Raw genomic sequence first — 23,757 nt, forward strand, 5'->3', positions numbered from 1 at the left:
AAGTAGTTCTCCGAAGAAATTTTAGAGTAGAGTTGATTACCTGGTCTGTGGTATTCATACACCGTGAAAGTAGCGGGACTCAGAAACCCAACTTGAAAAAGTTCAAATATCCGGAATCGAACACAAAGGAACTCATCAGAAGGAATCTGACAATTACAAGGTTTGAGCAAATTATGGGAGAAGAAACTCAACATTTTAGCCTGAAAATTTTGAATAGTGTTTGGAAATGGGGATTGATGGGAGGTGGAACTTACCGAATTCAGTTGCAGAATAATATGTCCATCTTTGATTTGATAATCAGTTAGTAGCTGATCTACCCCTTCCACAAGCTGGGAGAGGAAAGAGAAAGTTTGGATTTAATTTCATGATTTTTTTTAAGTTGATCATTTTGTTTAAATGCATTCACCCAATATTGTGATGTTAGACGTGGGGAAGTAATCCACTATTCAAAAAAGTTGAAGAGCAGCTCCTCCTCTTGAAAAAGTCTGAACATGTAATCCTATGCATTTACATTTTGTTCAGACCATGCAAGTATATGCACCCACTTTACTTTGGAAAATTAAAACTTAGGTAGATTATTGATTTGGAAAGAATATTCTAGGTGATTCTATGAAAGTGATATATTAAAATACATTATATTTTATTATATATATTATACACAGAATTGTATATATAATTTAATAAATTATAAAATATGTTAAAATGAAAGGAAATAGCTTTATCTGTAAAAGAATGTAATAAAGAAAACCAAGCATCCATAATAATATGTAAAAGAGAACATTTACAACTCTTAAATCTTCTGCGTTTGCATTGATTCCAGTAGGCAAAGAGATATCCATCACTGCATGGGAAGACCCAGATGATGATTCTTCTTTGCTGGGCTTGTAGCTAAAATAAATGAGAGATCGGAAATGGAATAAATAAGTGGACAAGATTCTTTAGGTTTTAATTTTTTTTTAATTTTTTATTTTTTATAAACATATATTTTTATTAGGTTTTAATTTTTAATTTGTGTCTGCCCTTACTTGCCTCACTATAATACAGGCATTGCAACCTCTAAATGTTAGTGTTGCAAGAGATCTTAGAGTTATCTATTCTAACTTTTTGCTCACTTGACCAATACTTTATTTAGAGAGTGAGCGTGAGCAGAGGGCGAAGGAGTGAGAGAACCCCAAGCATACTCTGCACTGAGTATGGAGGCCAATGCGGGGCTCTATCTCACTACCCTAAGGTCATGACCCTGAGATCATGACCTGAGCCAAAACCAAGAGTCAGACCCTTAACCAAATGTGCCACCCAGGCACCTCTTGACTGATACTTTATTTTTTTTAAGACTTTATTTATTTATTTGACAGAGAGAGAGAAAGCAAGGTCAGGAACCCAAGGAGGGGAAGTGAGAGAGGGAAAGCAGTCTTCCCACCAAGCAGGGAGACAGACGTGGGGCTTGATCCCAGAATGCTGAGATCATGACCAGAGCTGAAGGTGTACACTTAACTGAGCCACCCAGGTGTCCCTTGACCAATACTTTAAATGGACCTGTAGAGGTCATTCAGCCCAAGCTTTTAACAAAGTAGTTGAGGAAACTGAGGATGACAGTAAGGTACTTGTCAAGGTCACATGACTAGTTCACCTCAGAGCTGCATAAATCTCTTGATTCTCATTCCAGTTCTTTTTCTAATGCAGCACACTTGAAAAAGAAAATTTGTTCTATATTCAAAAGCGACTCAATAAGCATGTTTAGGAAAAAGCTTGAAGGAAATACCCAAAAATGTTAGCAGCTACTCTCTTCTGGATGATGAAATCGTAAGTGATTTATCTCTTTTCTTTTCCATGCTTTTCTATACTTTCTAAATTTTCCACAATAGATACTTTATTTAAAAAAAAAATGTTTTAAGGACTATCCTCCATTTAGGAATCGTGCTCAGGAGGAAGCTAAGGAAAAAGGCAAAGGCGGTAAAATGAAAGATTTGGTGTGTTTTTGTTTTTGTTTTTTTCTGATAAGAGCAGAAAAAAAAAAAAAAAGCCAGTGAACAGGGGAATCAGGAAAATTGAGTTTTGCCCCAGTTCTGCTGAGACATTTCTACCTATTGTTTTCCCTTTCTGGAGTTCATTTTCTTGGTAAAATAAACTGTGAAGAAGTATAAACTTGTGTTTCAAGTCTACCTTTATAATTCTGAGGCTTTGTTTTAAGAGACAGAGGTTAGTGCTGCCATTAAGTGGACTTAGAAGATTTAAAAGGGGTAAGCTGGCAGGTCAGGGGCTGAAGACCAGAGATGGGGGCAGAGCGAGGGCGGTTCTGCAAAGCTTGAGTTTCAGGTTCCAGCTTCATCTCAAGATGCTTGAGAGAAGGCTGGACATTTGAGAGTGGAGCCTGGAAGATGTTAGGATTAAAGGAAGAAACTGGGGAGACAGCTTCATAGTGGGAAGATAAACTGATTTCACCTGAAGGAATGAGAATTAGTTAAATGGGACCTTTTATGTGAGTTAGCGAGGTGGCAGGGGATCTCTTTTTCCCAATCACACCTATTGGGGCAGACCCTATTAGATGTTTTGTTTGTACTAGTTACTGTAATAATTAAAGATATCATAAAATCTCTGGTTTACAAAAATTTAGTCCCATTCTTCACAAAATTAACAATTAACAACAGACTATAAGACAAACTGGAACTGTAAAATGACATCTGGACATCTCCCTAATTGAATGGGTGAGTATCACCAGGAGCAGAGAACTCTTGCTCACAGATGCAAATACTCTGTCAACAGAATGGAAAAAGGCCTCCTGAGTGGAGAATGTCTATGAAAAGTTGCTGGAGCCTTGATGACTGGTTGCCATGGTGACTGTTTCAACCATGGAACAGAAATGTTCCTTTCGAGAAGCCCTTTGCCTGCTGCCAAAGACAGCAATCTTCCCCAAAGGCATTTTGTTCAGAGAGAAGGAGAGAAATGAAATCCTTTTTTCTTTTCTTACGGATACAACAGAGAGGTTGTAAAAAGCTAACTACAGGAAAGAGACCCCCTGAATACAGAAACTGTATGCAGGCATTTTTTTTTTAAGTCAGGCGAGAGAATATTTGAAGGCAAAGATTTTTTCACATGAATAAGTACTACACAGTTACTTTTGGACTTTATCCAACCTACTTTAACTTCACAGAGCCAAAGCATATTCTACCTGGCTTTTTTGAACATTCTGTTCCCAACTGGTAAAAGCCAAAAAAATTAGAAAATTCAATATTACATCTCTATTTGCTTTCTTTTGTATATTAACAATCTGGAATTAGGCCTCCTGTCAATGAATTTAAATGAATGAGTTTTTGATAAGAGCCTTTTTATGTATCGCAGAGTTGTAGGACATAAGAACTGAAAGACACTTGGAGAACAGATAGTTTAGTATCCCTGCATTACAGAAGAGGCCCAGAGAAGCAAGCCGATTTGTCACAGGTCACTTGAGTACTTCATGGTAGAGGCTACCCCCCAGGGGTCCCACTGATCCATCAGAGCCCTCCTTTGTGCCCACTGTAGGGTCCCATGCAGGATTCTGGCCCCGCCTTCAACAAGTCTGCTCACATCTCCCTGTGACCAGTGTTTGGAATTTAAACACAACTGTGATCATGCCTCCTCCTCCAGAAGAGAGGTACCCAAGTGCAGAAATGGCAGTTAGGAGGGTGGGAAAGGGAAACCTTAGCGGGAAGACATGAAGGAATGAGGAAGGGTGCTTGAGAGCGAACAGAGGGCAGAGACTGGCCAAGGAGGAAAGGAGGTATTGTGAGCAGGCTGGCCCGTGTGGGAATCCTGAAAAAGGAGAGACTGGACAAGGATGGGAAATGGCTGGGAAGGAGGTGGTGAGAAGCAGTGTGCTGTTCATTGAGGTCAGTGGTCTTAGGTTATACTGACTAAAGAGGTGGTTTAGATCCTGACCTGAGTGTCAAGGTCTGGGGCTCGAGGCCCTGCCTCTACCTTCAACTCCGTGAGAACTCAGCAGGTCACCTCACCTCTTTGTGTTTCAGCTTCTGGGTTCATTGTGTCATCCCCCCAAATCCTTTTCTGCTCTCTATTATACAGCTCTACGGAATTTCTAAGTGCTTTGACATCATCTGTGATTACATGCAAAATCAGCAGAATACCAACCACAGAAATCAGTTGTTGAGATTTCTGTGAAGAGTTAAGGAAACAGCACAACAGGAGGTACTGAGGGGTTATGAAAAGAAGAGGGAAGAGGTCTGTGTTCTAATCATGGGTCCACCACTGTTTTACTCTGTGTGATCACTAAGGTATGTGTACATAATTTCAAAAACCTATGCTTTAAAAAAAAAAATATTTATTTATTTATTTGAGGGGGGGAGCACTAGCAGGGGGAGGAGGGGCAAAAGGAGGAGAAGGGGAAAGGGGAAGGCGAGCAGAGGCAGAGGGAGAAGCAGACACCTCGCTGAGCAGGAGCCCAACGTGGGGTTTGATCCCCGGACCCTGGTTCTCAAGGCTGGCTACCATCAGAATAACCTCTAGGGGTAAGGCCTGAGTTTTAGATAGTTCTAAAAGCCCTCCAGCTGACTTCCATGTGCAGCCTGAATTGAGAACCACTGGCTAATAAGGGCTAGGGATTTTGCTGAGTGAATATGATTTTTCTAAGTAGGAGAGTAGAAGCTGCTTATAAGAAAGTCTTTTTCTTTTTCTTTTCCTAATACTTCAATCTCCTCTCTACCTTTCTGGAAGATAGAAAGAAGATAATATTATAGTGTTTGAATAAAAAGGCCAAAAATGGGAGGCCAAAAACTATGAGTAAAAACAAAGTAGTTTTACAAAGTAGCTATCTAAGAACACCCATTACGTCTTGCACTTTAAAAAGCACACAATTGGGGCGCCTGGGTGGCTCAGTGGGTTAAAGCCTCTGCCTTCAGCTCAGGTTATGATCCCAGGGTCCTGGGATCAAGTCCCTCATCCAGCTCTCTGCTCAGCAGGGAGCCTGCTTCCTCCTCTCTCTCTCTCTGCCTTTCTGTCTGCTTACTTGTGATCTCCATCTGTCAAATAAATAAAAAAATTTTTTTAAAAAGTGCACAATTTTGCGTCTTCCAGCCATCTTAAAATTCAAGAAGGTGTAAAGACATAATAGAATGGCACAACCCAGACCCTGAAGTCTTCGCTCCCCTTTGTGAAAACAGGCTTACCTGGCACAGGCTATGATTCGCTTATAATCCGAGTCACCATAGCCTCTGTAGCTGGATGCTAGCACACAGGACAAACAAGCAAACAAAATGACGGTAAACCATTTTTAGCTGTTTTGCACCCGTTAGAACAGAATAATTAGTGAAAAGGTCTCTGAACACAGTTAAAAATGATTTATCACTCGGAAATTGAGACTTCTGGTTATTTTAATGGAAATTCATGGCTACTGACAATATTAATAATTATAACAGTTCTTTGCTCTCAAAGAACTTATAATTTAAGGAAGGAGTTATTTAAGGTAGCATGTTTGGAGAAGGTTGTAGGGAGAAAGAGCTGATGCCTGGATTCACTGGTTGCTAGAAATCCCCTATCCCTTGTAGGGATAGGTCTTTGAGCCACACATCAAAGTTCTCAGGGCAGAAGAAAGCACACCCTCTGATCCTGGGGCCATGGTTAGAGAAGGACTACAGGGATCAAAAGGACTTGCTTTCGAAATGGAGGGGAGAACCAACCCGCCAGAAGAGGGAGATGAAGACCACAGGAAGGAAAAAAGGGAGGGGCACAAAATTACAGTGTAAATCATGCTGTTTTACCTTCCATGTCTTGGATTTCAATTTTCAAGTGAAAGCTGCAAATTTCATCAGAGGTGCCAGTTTTTTGAACCACAGTTGTTACCTGCATCGGGATGAGTGAGCAAGAATATTCTATTTATAACGGGACAGTGGGAAGGCGTTATGGCAGTACTGTTTTCCTGCAGATGGGATGCTTGAAGTACCATTTCCACAATCCAGTGCAAATTGGGTGCAGTGAAGACTCATTTCACAATAGCCAGACTTTCAGCAAACCCCACAATTTGAAACATAGCTGACTAGTCCAAGTAGGGGAAAAAAAGCGATATCTAGCCTGGCAGAATCTTGCCAAATCCCATGCAGTCAAATCTGAGCACCTGACTGTACAGAAAAGTTCCTAAGCCTCTCACCTTTGAACCTGTACAATAAGTTTTATGCATAACACTACAAGGCTAGGAAATGTGGTTTTCTCTCAGCTCCCACACCACCCACGGTAAAACAACAAATTATAGGTGTGCATAGGACAGGGGTGCTACATGAGGTAGGTATGTTGAGAGCAACTAGAAGTGACAGAAAAGTGGATAACCACCTCCCTACCAACCCAACCATGCAATCTTATAAAGTCTTTGAAGGGATAAATGTGGAAAAGATAAGAGCGTAATTAAAATCATCAGTAGAATATTAAATTATGCTTAGAATATGTAGTTGATCTTATTTTAGCCATTTGGCAGTACAAGTTTTCTAAGTTGTCTACACAAGTGCACACAGTCTATGGCTAAAATAAAAGAAACTTAAGCCCTTATATATATATACATCTATCTTAAATGAAGCTGGGTAAACAAGGTGTGACTATGCTACAAATCACAGAAAACATGGATACATACGTGTATGTGTCCACACACATGCACCATATGTACCTTTACGTCTAGAACCATAAAATTATGTATCTATATGTATAATTATATATATAATTTCCACAAATACAAAGACTATATGCATACAAGGATTAACATAACCATTTGCAAAAAGCAATTGTGAGTACAGCTACCAAGATAGCAAAAAGAATTAAATAAATGAATCCTACTTTAGTCATGGTTACCCAAGCCTAGATTTCTGTAACTTTGTGGCAAAGTCCCTAACTTTCTTTTATGTTACTTGGTCCAAGCAGACACATCATTGTGCATGAAACTGACTCTCAGTGAAATACTTACATGCACTGTGGCCAGCCCATTGCCATATCCAGTACTGACTACGAGGTCATCATTGAGAGACACCTGAAAAGGGGATGAGAAACCATGCTTTCTTTTCTTATTCAATGATGAGGGAGGACATCTTTAATACATATGTGACTAAATGTGGTGACTCTGGGTAAGAATGGGCAACGGAGGGGCATGGGGACAAGGGCAGGGCAACAGTATTCATTTCCCAATGAACAATGAAAAGAGTTCATGGACACCTGCCAGGTTCCTCTCTCAGAGCTGTTGTGAGATTAAATGGATAAGACAGTGAAAATCCTGTGCACACAGACACAAAAAGTACTGGAAATTCCCCTTTCCCCTTTACATGTAAATATGATGTCTGAGATCTCCTGAGTAAGCCAGTGATACCAACATATCAGAAGTTATTTTTGGTTACACCTTCACTTATATATGGTTATGATAAAACTGGATCTTCATCTCTTTGTAGGCTGTCTCCTCCACTTCCCACTGGTCTCTGTTTAACAAAAGACTTGGCACCCCACCCAGACCCCTAGCACCTCACTTAAACCTGCCAAATCCTTAGGTGCTGATGGTCTTCTTCCCATCTTTCTAGAAGGAGAGTGAAGGAACGAACTGGATTAAGGAATTCTCTTCTTTAAAGGAATTCAATTATATAAATGCCCCTTGATTTGTGGAAAGCACGAGGGAGATCATTTTGTGCAAGAGGCCCAAAGGGTTGGTTCTTTGCTCTCACTAAATCTGTAGCCTGCCATTCCCTTACTTAGCACACTGGTGCAAAAGGGATTTGGTGTCCATGAAAAGTCATCAGCCCTTTTTCTAAATTTTAGTAAATGTACATAAAAAGGCCAACTTCCTTTTTTCCCTGATGGAATATAGTATCATTTATCGAAAAGCCAGCATATCAAGATGCTACATGAGGAATGAGTTCTATGAACCTAAGTGACATATAAGTTTGGGAAATGAATACTGTTGCCCTGCCCTTGTCCCCATGCCCCTCCGTTGCCCATTCTTACCCAGAGTCACCACATTTAGTCACATATGTATTAAAGATGGGGTATCTTCTATGAAAGAACTTGTTTAACTTCATTTAAGCTACAGTTTCCCACACTTTCTTGATCACCAAACTTATTTTAGGTAACATGTTTCAGGAAATGCTGGCGTAGAGAATTCAAAACTTGGTATTACTAGCCTGGGTTTTCCATAAAGACACTATCATCATGGGCTGAGGTTTAAATTATTTAAAAATAGCAAGGGGCCCCTTACGGCATTACCCCTGCAGAGAAGAATTAATTCCAGCCAAGTCCAGTGGGTCTACCGTGCTGTTCAGGTCAAGACCTCCTCATGAGAGCTTAGACCACTGGCTCAGAATGTCAGTCTCTGGAACTCTACAGGTTCCCAGAGAAAGAAGACACATTACCAACCCAGGGGCCTGCAGAAGCCTAAGCACAAAGTACAGACAAAGTGCATACACACATGTCCCTTGACTGGCGGGAACTGGGACAGATTGAAGAATGCTTGCTGCTGCCAGCACCTTGTGCCAGAACCTATGGATTTTCAAAGGAGTTTGGAAGCAGATTGCTATTTGAAGTCTATGGATTTTTTAATTAAATATTTTATTTATTTATTTGAGAGAGAGAGAGAATGAGAGAGAGTGACCATGAGAGGGGGAAGGTCAGAGGAAGAAGCAGATGCCCTGCTGAGCAAGGAGGCTGATGCAGGACTTGATCCTGGGACTCTGGGATCATGACCTGAGCTGAAGGCAGATACTTAACCTACTGGGCCACCCAGGTACCCTGAAGTCTATGGACATCTAAGTATTGGAATATGTCTATATCTCTATCTATATATCTATACCTATCTTTTTTTTTTTTACTATGGGCCATTAGTTTGTAATTTTTGCATTAAATTTTATTTCTCATGTCTATTCACTTTTTCCAAACATAGATTTGTAGAGGATACAGACAGTCAAAAACTATTTCCAATTATTCACATATTTAAATACGACTTAAAAACATCTAAAATGTAGTAATTAGAAAAATGTGTGTTAGCAGCTGTTTACTGGCAGCTACTCTAACTGATGCAGAGACTAGTTTTTCTAATGTGTTCTTTTGGGGGGGAAATTTTCATAGGCCATCAATGTTTTCATAAAATAAAATCTAGGGGAGCCTGGTTGGCTCAGTTGGTTAAGTGTCCGACTTTTTTTTTTTTTTTAGATTTTATTTATTTATTTATGGAGAGAGATCACAAGGAGATAGAGAGGCAGGCGGAGGTGGGGACAGAAGCAGGCTCCCTGCTGAGCAGAGAGCTGATGCGGGGCTTGATCCCAGGACCCTGAGATCATGACCTGAGCCGAAGGCAGAAGCTTAACCCACTGAGCCACCCAGGCGCCCCAAGTGTCCAACTTTTGATCTCAGCCTAGGTTTTGATCTCAGGGTTGTGAATTCAAGCCCCATGTTGGGCTCCGCACTGGGCATGGAGCCCACTTAAAAAAAAAAAATCCAGCAGGGTACCTGGGGTAAGTTGTCTGAGGACCTAAAGGCCAGTTCCAGCTATGCCACAGTTTGCATGTGTCACAGGGCCAGGTGGAACCATTGGTGGATGCCCGGATGTGTTTTCTCTCCCTCTATCATTGTCCCTTTTGTATACTGTTCTCTCTGTCTGGAATGTTATTCCCTTTTCTTCACCTGGCTAAGTCGTTCTGATTCTTCCAGATTTAACCTGCACCCCTGGATGCATTTGACAAATCCCTACCTCTCACCTTGGGTCAGGAGGCCCTGCTCTGTCCTTCCGTGTCCCTGTCAAGGCTCTTATTTTTCACTGTCTGTTAAAATAACTGTCTCCCTGAGCACACAGTTTCTTCATGTACTTTGCCTTTGACTCCCCAGTGCCCAGGACATAGCAGGTATCAGTGACTTTTTTAGTAGTAAATAGATATATTTGTAAAATAAGAGTGGAACACATGATTTCAAAGGCCCCATCCAGTTATGAGATATTATCAAAAGTCCTTCATTTACCTCTATTGGCCTTCCAAGGAAACTGTTCTCTGTCATCTTATAATGGTGGATGTCACCTTTATGCTTATAAGAAAGGTTGATATCCATGTCCAAGCGAAGTTGTTTAATCATGAGTGAATATTCTGTCAGGCCCTCGATGGCATTGATTGTATCCTATCAACAATTAGCAAGGCACAAAAATAGGTTTAGCTCATTTACATCTCCCCTGTGTTTACAAATACCCTTTCTTGGGAGACGGTGGGGGTATGCTAAACTGTGCGGAAACTCCAGCTGACTGAGTGGAATTGGTGAAGGGCCCCCAGGTGGAGGTAAGAGGAAGGTGTCTCCCTCCAGGGTAAGGATGCTGCTGTTGGCAGGGAGAGGAAGAAGTGTGGCCTCAGGTCCAGGCTCTCCATTTATCCCGAGTGCGTGACCTCAGGCAGGTCACTCTTTGCAGAATGCCTCCATTTTATCTTTTAAGTCTCACCTTAAATAAATCCACAGGGAGGCCAGAAATGAGCTCTCCCTCCCCATAATTCTGTTTTAATTTTCTCTTTCTGCCCACTGTAATGTAAGATTTCTGGAGGCAAGTCTTTCTTGGCATCCATTACATTTTAGTAGGTACACATTGTAGCTATTGAACAAGTATTTGTTGAAGGAATAAAAGAATGAACTTTACTTTTCTAGGTCTCATCTTCCTCGTCTATAAAGTTGGGAAATGTGACTAGCTCAGAGATGTCAAATACGTGGCTACCCTGTCTGCTTGTATTGATGTTGCGCTCACCAATGGGACACTCTTCCTTGCTAAGCTTACACCTGTCTCTAAGATGAAAACCCATTTGCCTCCCCAGATTAGATAATGATTAAAGTAATCCTGAAGGACCCCTCTAACTCTAAATTTTGTAATACACAAATATATAAAACACATTCTGTCATCATCCAAACATCCAAGGAACAGAGAAGATGCCAGTATTTGAGCTAAACTTTGAATGCAGATGCATGTTCTTCAACTACCTAATAGTTCTAACATAGAAAATACATACATAAATGAGTTTACATTGGTAAATAAATTATAACAATCAGTATCTCTCTCACTTTTTATTTATTTTGGGGGGAGGGAATATCAGTACATTTGTCCACATGGTCATTATACAGGATGTGATGGATGTTGATAGCCTTGTTAGCCCTTCATGATTATTAAGAATCGTAAAGATTGTATGGGATTTAGAATTAGGAGATGTGAGTTTTGATTTTGGCTTTGCCCCTAACTCCATGAATGAACCTCCTAGGGATGACTTTCTTCCCTAAGAAGGCTATCAGGGCATATAATCTCTAAGGGCCCTCTGGTTCTAGTGACTGATTCATATCTAAGGTATGCTCATTTGGTGGACAAAAGCATGGAGGTCAGAATGGGTGGGAACATATAATAGGTGAGATGTGGGTGGCAGGACAAATGTCTCCAGGAGGATAAAACAAGATAAAGAAATGTTACCTGGGTTGAATAAAAGCCACCTCCATACCTCTGCTCTTCAGATAGCCATTTGATGATCGGGTTAACGTAATTTATATCTTTCAAGCTCAGAAAGGTGAGCAAAGCATAGGCAGTGGTTTCTACCATATGTGCTGTACCAGAGTTAGGTGCAGATCTATCTTGTTGAAGATCATCTTTCCAAAAACGATAAACGACTGGCTCACCTGAATATCAGCAAATCACATTCATTAGTATAATTAAAAATGCAAATTTGACATTAATTCTAGCAGGTTTCTCGAAGTTTCTTCTGGTAGTGGCCTTTTGAGTTCTGGAAATTTCTTACTCATTTGTAGGAAGAACTTCCTCAAAGGGACCAATACAAAATAAGTTCTCTTAATACAGTGCTGTTTGTCTTGACTTGAAAGTGTCATCGTGGAGAGCCCACGTGTACTTGGGAAGAACAGTGTCGTGAAGTGAGAAGTGCAATAAACTGGTAACTAGTACACCTAGGTTCTACTCTCTACCCTTCTAGGAACTGACCATGTCGATTTGGACAGATTCTTTTAGTCCTGTGGGACTAATTTTCTAATACCCAAAGTGTATATGGTACTTTTTTCCTCGCAGCGAAACTCAGGTGAGATACCAAATGTAACTCTTAGTCCACCAGAAAGCACCATCCACAGAGCAAGGCTTACTGTTGTTATTGACACTATGAGATAAATTGGAAACATTTCTCCCTGATTGGAAAAAAAAATTCTGTGTCCTAGAAATTATGAGATCATGACCAAAGCCTTAATTCAGTCTTTTTATGATCTCTTCCCAATGTAAAGCACTAAAGATAATTTCATATATGCAATACTTTTCAAAAACTAGGTTCTAAATTATATTTGTTATTTCTCTAGTAATTTAGACTTGTCACTTTACATCCTTTAAAAATAGATTATCTCTAAAAAACCAATAAGGCATATTTGGAAATCATTTTTGAAGGTTAGTCAAGATTTTGATGTATCAGTTTATAATTCACAATTGTGTTATTTGCATGACTTTGGACAATGTTTCCCCTCCTTCTCAAAACCTCAGATTTGTTGTAGTTAAAATGAAAATTTTGGTTTTTGAAGATGCTTTCAGCGCAAACATTATTTGAATTATTAAGACCTCTTCTTAAATTCTATGATTTTATGATCCTTATCTTCTAAGACCTAAGATATTCTTTTGCATTATTTTAAAAGCACTGTACAAGTGGTTTTGAGGTTCAGTCATTTTTCTTTTTATTTTATTTTATCTTTTTAAGATTCAGTCATTTTAAAATTATGACAAAAATCAAATCTTGTACCTAGTAGTACACTTCATGTTACATTTATCAAGCTTTTAGAAAACCTCAGCCAGGAGAGGGCTCAGAAGTGTCCAACTATGCCTGTGTTGCGATAGGAACACTGGCCAGCGATCACTGTTAGCCTGTTTCTATCTCTTTACTCCTGACCCATAGGAAGTGGTATCTTTATTTTTCAAAATGAAATACACATATAGCCAACTCAATACAGGATAAGCCAGAGTGGAAAGTGCAATAAACTGGCAATGAGCACACATCTCCCTGCTAAAAGTCCTCCAGTGCCTTCTTTTTTTACTTGAAGTGGAAGTTAAAGGTTTGGGCTTCCACTGGGCCCCACAGCACCTGGATGTGAATGAGACACAGGCACTCCTTGGTCTGAGCAGAAGCAGACCCAACCCAGCGTGCCCAGCTAGGGGAATTCACAAGCTGAATTTCAGCCTCAGTTCACTGGCCTGGTTGGGAGCCATGCACATTGTACAGCGGTCTTGTGGAGCTCCTGTGATCACTTCCAAGGCCGTCTATGATCCTCCCTGACTCCCTCCCCCTTTCCTTCCCTGGTGTCCCCATCATCTCACTCCTCTCCAGCAATACTGGCCTCCTTGCCATTCTTGGAGCTCCAGGCGCCCTCCTGCCTCAGGCATATTCACATGCTGCTTCTCCAGCAGGAACATCATTCGGATAGCCCCAGCTTGCTTTCTTACCTCCATCAGGTCTCAACTCAAGTACTAGCTTCTCAGGGAGGTTTAAATTACAACCTACTCCCTCCCCTGCTTCACTTTTCTTCATATCAGTCATCACTAACCTATTCAGTTTTTGAAATATTTTACTTACCATGTTTGTCTGTCTCTCCATAACTGGAATGTAAGTTCCATGAGGATCTGGACTTTTTTTTTTCTTTTGGTCTGTTGCTTTATCCCTAGAACCTAGAACAGTGTCTGGTATATAGGAGGTGCTCAATGCATATGCTGAATGAGTGAATAACAGCACTTAACTATATTGTATTATGATGATTTGTTCCTTTAGGACAGAGATGGTGTCTTATTCAACTTTGCAAACCCTAACCTCCTTCCCAGAACTAGCAGACTCTATATGCTTAGTAAACACTTGTCAAATAAACATACGAAACAAGTCATACCTTTAACAAAAGCCTTCCTCTTCAGGGCTGCAACAATTGGTTGAAACCGTGGGTGACTTTTGTCTCCCAGGGAAAGAGCATAAGCAGAAATGGCCAGTGTAAAGGTGCTCTGGGCTGAGAGGGCATTTTCAAGCAGAAAGGAATCAGCTTTAGTGAGAGCCGTGTTGATTTTCTGGAAACAAGAGCAAAAGATATCCAGATTTGTCAAGCCTCAACCTGTCAACTGATGAGAACTACCCCCAGGTGGCACCATCCCCAGGCAGGCAAGATGAAGGGTAGAGTGAGACATGACTTAATGGAAGTGGATGGTATCTCCCTGAAGCCAATCTCTCTAGGAGAAGGAGCAGAGTACAATCTCAGAGGGAAAATGTGCTTGTCTAAACTGGGTCCAGTTTTTGCCCCTCAGTTCTCATCTCTGTTGAGATTTTTCCCTTTAGTTTCTCCTTCCCATATCAGATGTAGTCTCTGGGAAGAAGAAGCAGAGCACAGACACAGCTTTCCTCATGTCCCTGCCTTGGCATAGCTGGGACAGACTCATATTTTCAAAAGGAATTTTAGTAAATAAAAGCATAAATAGAAGGAAAAGAACCAAGCTGCCAGAATGCTTTTTGATCCTAAGAGTTTCTGGGGAAATTGTCTCTATTACTTTATCTTGAGACAATTGAAGTATTTATTTTGGATACGTGCATGAGGACAAAATCAACTTGCCCAGCTCTTCTCCAGCTCCACTGTTTCTCGCTCAGGTACCACTAGGTGTCGACTGGCCCTCTAGGGCCCTGGGAACTTGTCCCTTGTTGATTATTTTGTCTTATTAAGTTTAAATAACAATTATATTGAAACAAACTAAAAACATTATTTTGTTTTGGGGATGAAGTCCTGCAAACCATCTTTGGATTCCTCCATGTCTGTTCTGTAGGCTCGTTTGAAGGACATTGTCTAATTTGCTTCTGATTTGCAGGCAGGTGTGTTTGACCTCATGGCAGGGACTATCTCTTCCCAGATCAGAGAAATATCTCTGTTACCCCTTGGAGTCCTCCACGTTGACTCACTCAGGTGAATCTTCTCCTCTTCCCCTCAGCTTCTAAGCAAATGAAATGGCACACCCCAAAGAAACAAATATACTATCGTGCGGTCTTGGTAGTTCCATGATATAAAACGCCCCCACTGTAGGATAACAGTCATATGTATGTTGTAATATTACCAGAGACACTGGAAGGAAGCTAGAGATACCACGTCATTTTCTCCTTAGCACAAGTTCTTGGTTCTACTGTCCACTCCATAATTTAATAGCCCATGATACTGGACAATTAAAGCCACCTTACCCATAGGTCTTAGTTTTTGCAACTGTCAACAAGTAGGTTGGGCCAGAGGGTCTCTCATACCTATCATAATTCTGCAATCTTTTGATTTTGGAGCTAACTTTATTTTCAAGGTGGCCCCTCCCACTAAATGGTATAGAAACAGATAATCAGTGTTAGAGGAAGGAAACACTTACCATTGTGGGGCATATATCAAAAGCCTTTCTAAATCCAATCACTGTAAAGGCTGTAAGATATAAGGCATTCTCTCGGGCTTCAATAGGCAAGGTACCCTAAAAATAAGCAATGTTTTAAATGGAGAGTGAAACGGTGTCCTTAAATGAAACGACCTGGTTCTAAGCTCCCCTTCTCCCTTCATGCATTCCAGCTGGACTGCTTGCCATTTCTCAGGAAGATCCGGATCTTCCTCACTTGCATACCTTCACATGCCTTTCTCTCCCTCCCCTTCCCACTGAAGTTCCACTTCGTACCTCTTCACCACAAATTTCTCCCCCTCCTTCAAAACTCTGTTAAAAAAACAACTCCCTCTCTGAAGCACTATTCAGACTTTGTTCTCCCATATTATTTCCTCTTAGAGCAGTCACATTCCAATGCAATGTTTATACGATCTTCCAAAGTGTCCTCTATTTAACTCTCCAGATTTATTTCATGCCACTCACCCCCTCGCTCTTTTGGCCCCAGTTATTTGCATGAACCACCCTCTCTCTCCACTTCAAAATGCCAGGTACACTGTTTGCATCGCTTGGAACACTCTTCCTGCCTTCCTCCTACCTAGCTCCCAAGATCCGGGTCAACCCATTTTTTCCAGTTCTCCCATATGAGATTGGAGCCGTTGCTTTCAACGAAACTGTATTTCCCTTTTCCTAACATGTATGGAACACTTGAAATTACTTACTGACATCTGGCTTCTCTGCTAGATCATAAGCTCTATGGCCTCACTGATCACAATTGTTTTGTTCACTCTTGTGTCTCTACCATCTACCACTTAGTACACATTCAGTAAGTATTTCTTGTATATGTAAAGGAACACACACAGTTATATGTAGATTAGAGTTGCTAGTAGGTATAACCTACTTTCCCTACCAGTGTGTGAGCTTTGTGGCCGTCTATCCTTCCCACACTTTCTCCCTGATTGTGTTCTAAATAGACCCTTGCATGTATTAGGTGCTCAGTGAATGGTCGTTCAATAAATATAGACAGATGGGTGGATGGATACCTGGGCATCTTTAGAAAAAATTTAATGTAGTATTTTATTCTTCAGGTAGCACCTGGATGATGTCAGCTGCCCTCTGTTTCTTGTGGGAGTCCTAGTCTGCTATTGGTGCAACAGAAGGACAGGAGTTTCCTGTTACCCATTTATGCCTGATATCATGCCAGAAGGGGGTTAGATTAGGGCAGGCAAAAACAAAAACAAAAACAAAAACCCAAAACAAAACAAAACAAAAATGAAACAAAACAAACAAAACCAATCAACCAAACTAAAAACACCGTTGAATTTTAAAGAAACATTCTAAGGAGTAGAAGGGAGTAAAAGATACTGTACTGGTATCTTGGAGAGATACTATAATTACTTTGTAATTCAAGTTTATAAGTAGATTCTAACATCATACAACACTTTGTTGCACAGATTAATAAACCTGACCCTAATCCCTCTTACTAACAGGATATAAATAGGGTCCCATCTTTCATGACAACACCTTGCAGCCCTGATATGTAAGAAGGCTCTGAGTTTTAAGTATGGAGTCTATACCAAGGGTATGTAGACAGGTGAATATATTTTATCTGTTCTAAGATCTCTAGTACTTACACCCTGTGGACCACCAGTGCCTGTGACATATGAGATGTCAAAGGCATCTCTCATCTGACCTGTACTGAATTGTGTGAAGAGGAGTGCAAGAAGAACTTTCATATTCTTTGCCTGTACACAACAGGACTTTCTTAAAGGCATATATATTTTTTCCCTTCTTCAAGCTTCTAAAATAGGATGAGAACAAAACTCAGACTTGTAAATAAAACTGTTGCTAATCTATATATTTGGTTTCCTTACCTGTAATTTTATTGGCTGATAATCAGAATTTTCCTTGAAAGATCCATTTTCTAGTTGAGCATTCTCCACCAGCCACAATAAACCATTACAAATTGAATTCTGATTCTGATTTACGTATTTACTTATTTGTCCAAGTACTCTTAAAACAAAAGCTGTTAACCTTAAAGACAAAATCAAATAACTAATATTTAGATGTTCAATCCCTTTGGCTTTCAACTTATGTGTGTTTTAGTTAAAATGATATTTATTCTTTAAAAGAAAATAGCATTTTAAATCATACAATTCTAAAGTATGTTGTCACCATTTTACAAGGGAAGAGAAGATTTTAGGAAGATCTCCAAAAACGTTCAGTCATCAAATGTGAACAATACATCCTTTGCGATTTCAACATTGCTAACCAGCACACAAACTAAAAAATTGATGCCTGATGATTAAAAACAAAATTACTCTAAAGTTAAAGACAATAGTGGTGAAGCAAATAGTTTTGAGTCAGGGCACTGACGTATGAACACAAGACCTAGAAGAGAAAGATCTTAAAATTCTAGATTGTACAATGTGTACAAGCTGGTTAATCTGAAGTCTTGTCTGAGGCCTGAATTTCCTTCCCCAACATTCACAGGAGTGTTTACCCCATTTCCTCTTGAGCCACGCCATTGACGCAGAACTCACTACCTCACAAGGAAGCTTTAACTCTCATGATTACTGAGGTTTTCTTGTTTTTGTTTTTTGCTTTTTGAAGCAATTTCAGTTGCTACTAATATCTCTTAAAGAATGTATCTAATTCATAACCCCGCAATACCTCTTTATCTCACCCCCACTCTTCTGCTCCCGTTCCCTCACTCTCTGAGCACCCAGAGCCACCTGCCCTTCAGCCCTTCCCTTCTTAGAGTAAGACCACTTGACTTTCCCTCTCACTTAAAATGTTTTATTTTCGTTTTTCTTTCTAAAATGAACAATATATTGGGCCACCTAGGTGGCTCAGTCAGTTAAGTGTTTGACTTCGGCTCAGGTCATGATCCCAGGGTCCAGGGATTAAGCCCCACATGGGGCTCCCTGCTCAGCAGAGGACCTGTTTCTCCCTTTCTCTCTGGCCCTCCCCCCTGCTTGTGCTCGCTCATACTCTCTCACAAATAAATGAATAAAATCTTTAAAAATAAAATAAAATGAATGATGTATTATATTTTGTATTCCTCAAAAAATATTTTGAAGGTATTCAGATACTGGCCATTTTGTTCTGTGTATGTTTCTCTCAAGGAACTTGTGGAGTTCAGTCTAGGACAGTACCCAAATATTTCTGCATTTTTGGCTGAACAACATCCACTCAGTCTTGCCGAGAACTCTCGAGAGACCCCAGATATTTACTGAAAGGCTACTGCATCTTCTTGGGGAGAGGGGCATTTCATCCTCTAAGCATTTAGTTCCCAGCTGTTGCTGTGCTGGTTTCTAAGCCCTAACCCTTGCAACCTGGTGGGTATCCTCTAGAAGGCATGCTCTAGAGGTCTACATGTCTTTTAAAACATGCCGCCCGCATATGGTTAGACCCTCTTCTAAGGTAAGGACTTGATAACTGGTTGGCTATAGAGCCAAAAGGAAAGGGATGATTCAAACTTGTATAGAGTATTGCTGCCCACAGATTAAGGAAACCAAAACAAAAAACTGAATTTGGCATGGATTATGTTGGAAGGGCCTTTGGCCTCGAAACATTGATTAGGGAATCATCTGTGTAGAAATTACGGAAATCATGGGCAAAGATAAGATTGCACAAGGAAAATTATGGAAATCATGGGCAAAGATGAGATTGCACAAGGAGAGATTACAGAAAATAAGAGGTGAAGGATGAAATCCGGGAGACTCTCAATAGTTACAGGGCATAATCTAAAAGTCAGTTATTCCAGATTGTAAAAACCTTAAAAGTGTTTCATATAATAGAATTTATAAAGCCCTTGGAACACTATATTTTCATTACATACTTTGTCAGTGCATGATAATATTTTTTCTGAAAATCGATTGCAATGTGTACTTTCAGTTAATTCAGACAGTCTTGCCTTCAAGTCATCAGAAATAAGGAAGTTATTATGTTTCACTGATAAGTACTTATTGAGCACCTGCTACATGTCAGGTGTGTACCAGACACTCTGAATTCTTGAGACTGCCCACGTGGAGCTTACATTCTAGTGGCAAGACAGGTAACAGGTGAGATAAGAAAGAATGTTAATGATAAATTTTAAGGAGAAAGGGCAAGTTGAGGAGCAGGATATTAAATGTTGGGATGGGAATGGAATGCAACTTTGATAGAATGATTAGTAGAGGCCTCACTGAGAAGGCAACTTTTGGTAAAGACCTGAAGGAGGTAAGGGAACTAGACACTGATACCTGAAGAACATTTCTGACAGAGGTAACAGTGGTTGCAAAGACGCTGAAGTGGAATGCCTCATATGTTCAAGGAACATCGAAGAGGCCAGTAGGGCTTGAATGGAAGGAAAGAGAATAGTAGGGGATGTAGTTGGAGAGGTGAGATGAAGCTACACCATGCAGGGCCTTGGGGTTTACAGTAAGTTTGGTTTATTTACCCTGGGTAAGATGGGAAGCTCCCAAATGGTTCTGAGTGATGTGATCTAACTTATGTTTTAACAGGGTCACTCCAGTTGCTATGTTCAGTATAGATAGAGAGGGGAAAGGTGGAAGACAAAAGAGCAGAGGAGGCTAGTACAATAGTCCAGGTAAGAAATGGGAGTGACTTGGACCAGGACAGCATGGTGGGGTTTGTAGGGAGTAGTCAAGCTTCGGATACATTTTGAAGGTACAACCAGAAGTATTTGCTGGATCTGACATGACCGGCAAGAGAAAAAAGGCAATGAAAGAGAACTACACTTCCAGCCTGAGCAAATGGATAAATGGAATTTCCATTAAGATTCTCTAGTTAAGGGGCGCCTGGGTGGCTCAGTTGGTTAAGCGGCTGCCTTCAGCTCGGGTCATGATCCTAGGGTCCTGGGATCGAGCCCCATGTCCGGCTCTCTGCTCAGTGGAGAGCCTATTTCTCCCTCTCCCTCTGCCTGGTTCTCTACCTACTTGTGTTCTGTTTGTCAAATAAATAAATAAATAAATAAATAAAATCTTTAAAAAAAAAAGATTCTCTAGTTAATTAATCAACTATTTTATGAAAATGCAAATCAAAACCTTCTACTCACCAGGTGCTAGCACTTCCACCCTTCCACATGCTGTAAGAGTAGTCAGAATTTCTGTAGGACATGATGCTCACCAATCCTAAGAGGCACCAGAAAAAGAACATAGTGCTTCACTGACCTTCATTTCTTTTTTTTTTTTATTTCTCAGATAATGCAAACTTTTTAATATTTACATGTTTTTACTTCTACACAAAGAGTGTTTATTAGCTCCTGGAATGGTAAACTTCCTTTGGTGTTGGGCAGCAAGCACATGCTCTGCGGCTAGTGTTAAACTTCTTGAAAGAAGTATCTGAATCATGAATCGTTTGAATTGGGAATTATCAAGGAGAACATTCTGAGCTCATTCAAGAAGGAAGGAAGTGCTCTGTAGGGGTTGGAATGCAGGTGTCTTGTCTCTCATCCAGGCATTTTGTTAAGTTAAGCCAAATGCTACAGAAAATAGTATTTATTTATATAGTTGTGTCTATCTCACAATTTTCTTTTTACAGAAATGCTTTTATGATTATGCTCTGTATAATTCATAAAACCTTAAATATTAGTTTAATTAGACCATTAGTTTAAAAGTCACAACATTTTTATGTACAATATGTAAAATAGATTTTTTTTTTTTACCTTCTTTAAGTTTTCTCTCCAGGTTCCATCTTTTAACTAATGAATTAGTAGGAAAAATGTCCCAATTGTTCCCTGCTTCCAGGTAGTGAAAAACATAGAATACAGGGACAACACTCATCAGTTCTGCTTCTGCATTCCCCTTGGGGAGGTGGGTAAGAATATTAATGCCTTCCTGACTCAGAACAGCAGATATAACCTCACCTATAAGTAGTCCTGTAACAAATAAAGAAACAAGGTAAACAAATAAACAAATCAAGGTAAAGGCACAATCCGTTTCTAACAACTTCTGAGTAATGATATATTTTAAATAGAGAGAAGAGCAACTATCCCTGTTCTTACCTTTTTTTTTAGAGCAAGCAGTGGGGCAGTGGGGGGGGGGGTGGGGAAGAGATAGAGGGTGAGGAAGAGAGAAAGTCTTAAGCAGGTTCCATGCCCAGTGCAGAGCCCGACTCAGGGCTCGATCTCACAACACTGAGATCATGACCTGAGCTGAAATCAGGAGTCGGACACTTAATTGACTGAGCCACCCAGGCGCCCCCTTGTTCTTTTCTTTTTATCTAGGCAGTTGAATTAACTTCTTAGCTGGGGAGAGACAGAAAAGATCTAGTGAGGAATATGGATTTAAAAGAAACACCAAGAACAGGTTTAAAAATGCCCCTGGAATATGGTGCTAAGATGGTATAACGTAGCAGGCAGATTACTGCATAGATATGGCATAGATATGGCAAATTTGCTCTCGTCCAACCTGACAGCTTTAGACATTGTAAACTCTATGAATCAATTGCTCCCACAAAGCAAAGCAAAACGCCTGGGCTGTGAGTGTTCTGTGAGTACTGTGGGGACTCTGTCTAAAAGCCACCGTGTGATACTAGGCAAACAAATTTTCACATATCCAACACCAGGATTGCACATGATTTAAAAAGTCTCTCACAGTACTAACATTCTGAGCCCAGGGCTTTATCTGAGATAAAGTTAGTCAGGACATTCTATTGTTTTGATGACATATGACTGAATTATAAAGGTTAGAGACCAGAGGAAACTCACTGAAGCTGCCACTTCTGCAAATGTACCTGAGGGGAAAGAACCACTCGGGGACTGATATTTCAGCAGAGCAGCGCAACTCTGGTGGCGCCATTTATAGGTCACAAAGCCCTCTCTGGAGCAAGAGTCGTTGGAAATGGAAATGGAAAGTTTGAGAGAAGTCTTTGGGTCAGTGATAACCCCCACCCTTCATCATGGGAGACTCGCCATTTAAATTAGGCCAATGGGAGAAAACAGTCAGAAAAGCGGTTGGGGATTTGAAGGTGGTAGAAAGAGCAGGGTTTCCCCAGAGGTGGATTTGTACATGCTTCTGAGTAGAGAAGAGGAGAAACAAAATAATCATGAGGATATTTGTTATTTAAAGCATAAACTGAAATGAAAAATAAAAATGGCATTTGTCACTTTACCTTTTATACTCACAATCCTTTGGACTTTTGTTTTGGGGACCAAATCTAATGGCACCCTGTATGGGAACTCCTTTCGTCGACTAATGACACCTGAAGTTAAAAAAAAATTATTAGAGTCACACAGAATTCTTTTTTAAAAAATTGAAATTCTATTAATTAACACATACTGTATTATCAGTTTCAGAGGTAGAGGTCAGTGGTTCATCAATCTTATATAACACCCAGTGCCTTCCTTAATATCCATCATCCAGTTACCCACTCCCCTACCTCCCTCTCCTCCAGGAACACTCAGTTTGTTTCCTATGATTAAGAGTCTCTTATGGGGGAGGGGGGAAGGGTCTCTTATGGTTTTTCTCCCTCTCCGATTTCATCTTGTTTTATTTCTCCCTCCCTTTCCCTGTGCTCCTCTGTTTCGTTTCTTAAATTCCACAGATGAATGAGATCACATGATAATTGCCTTTCTTTGATTAACTTATTTTGCTTAGCATGATACCCTCTGGTTCCATCCATGCTGCAAATGGCAGGATTTCATTTTTTTTTTTTTAATGGCTGAGTGATATTCCATTGCATATAAATTCCACATCTTCTTTATCCATTCATTAGTCGATGGATATCTGGGCTCTTTCCATAGTTTGGCTATTGTGGACATTTCTGCTATAAATATTAAGGTGCAGGTGCTCCTTCAGATCACTACATTTATATCTTTGGGGTAAATCCCTAGTAGTGCAATCGTTGGGTGATAGGATAGTTCTATTTTTAACATCTTGAGGAATCTCCATACTGTTTTCCAGAGTGACTGCACCAACTTGCATTCCTACCAACAGTGTAGGAGGGTTCCCCTTTATTGGCATCCTCACCACAATCTGTCATTTCCTGCCTTGTTAATTTTAGCCATTCTGACTGGTGTGAGGTTGAATCTCATAAGTTTACCCAGAATTCTTGAAGGAATCCCAGTTGCAGGTTATTTATAATATACTAGCTTCCAAAGAATTGTCTTAAAATAAAAGGCCCTTTGGGGCACCTGGCTGATTCAGTTGTTAAGCATCTGCCTTCGGCTCAGGTCATGATCCCAGGGTCCTGGAATAGAGCCCCAAGTCAGGCTCCCTGCTCAGCGGGAAGCCTGCTTCTTCCTCTCCCACTCCCCCTGTTTGTGTTCCCTCTCTTGTTTTGCCTCCATCAAATAAATAAATAAAATCTAAAAAAAAAAAAAAAAAGAAAAGAAAAGAGAATAAAAGTCCCTCCTATAATAACTATACTAAAATTTTAAAAGT

The 23,757-nt window shown here is 40.3% G+C and overlaps 1 protein-coding gene across 1 annotated transcript in view; it reads right to left on the reverse strand.

Annotated features, from left to right (window-relative positions):
• Positions 1-23,757, reverse strand: part of C5 (complement C5) — an 89,466-nt gene that overhangs the window by 10,966 nt on the left and 54,743 nt on the right. Inside the window, exons 23-36 of the mRNA XM_082695006.1 lie at positions 22,487-22,576; positions 21,039-21,251; positions 20,430-20,505; positions 17,242-17,401; positions 15,371-15,466; positions 13,876-14,047; positions 11,432-11,634; positions 9,961-10,113; positions 6,938-7,000; positions 5,751-5,832; positions 5,160-5,217; positions 786-888; positions 255-329; positions 41-146 (exon numbers count right to left, since the gene is read on the reverse strand). Of these exons, the coding sequence (XP_082551132.1) occupies positions 41-146; positions 255-329; positions 786-888; positions 5,160-5,217; positions 5,751-5,832; positions 6,938-7,000; positions 9,961-10,113; positions 11,432-11,634; positions 13,876-14,047; positions 15,371-15,466; positions 17,242-17,401; positions 20,430-20,505; positions 21,039-21,251; positions 22,487-22,576 (1,650 nt within the window). The remainder of the gene's footprint in view (positions 1-40; positions 147-254; positions 330-785; positions 889-5,159; positions 5,218-5,750; positions 5,833-6,937; positions 7,001-9,960; positions 10,114-11,431; positions 11,635-13,875; positions 14,048-15,370; positions 15,467-17,241; positions 17,402-20,429; positions 20,506-21,038; positions 21,252-22,486; positions 22,577-23,757) is intronic.

Source organism: Mustela nivalis, assembly GCF_964662115.1.
Source record: "Mustela nivalis genome assembly, chromosome: 13".
Lineage (NCBI taxonomy): Eukaryota > Metazoa > Chordata > Mammalia > Carnivora > Mustelidae > Mustela > Mustela nivalis.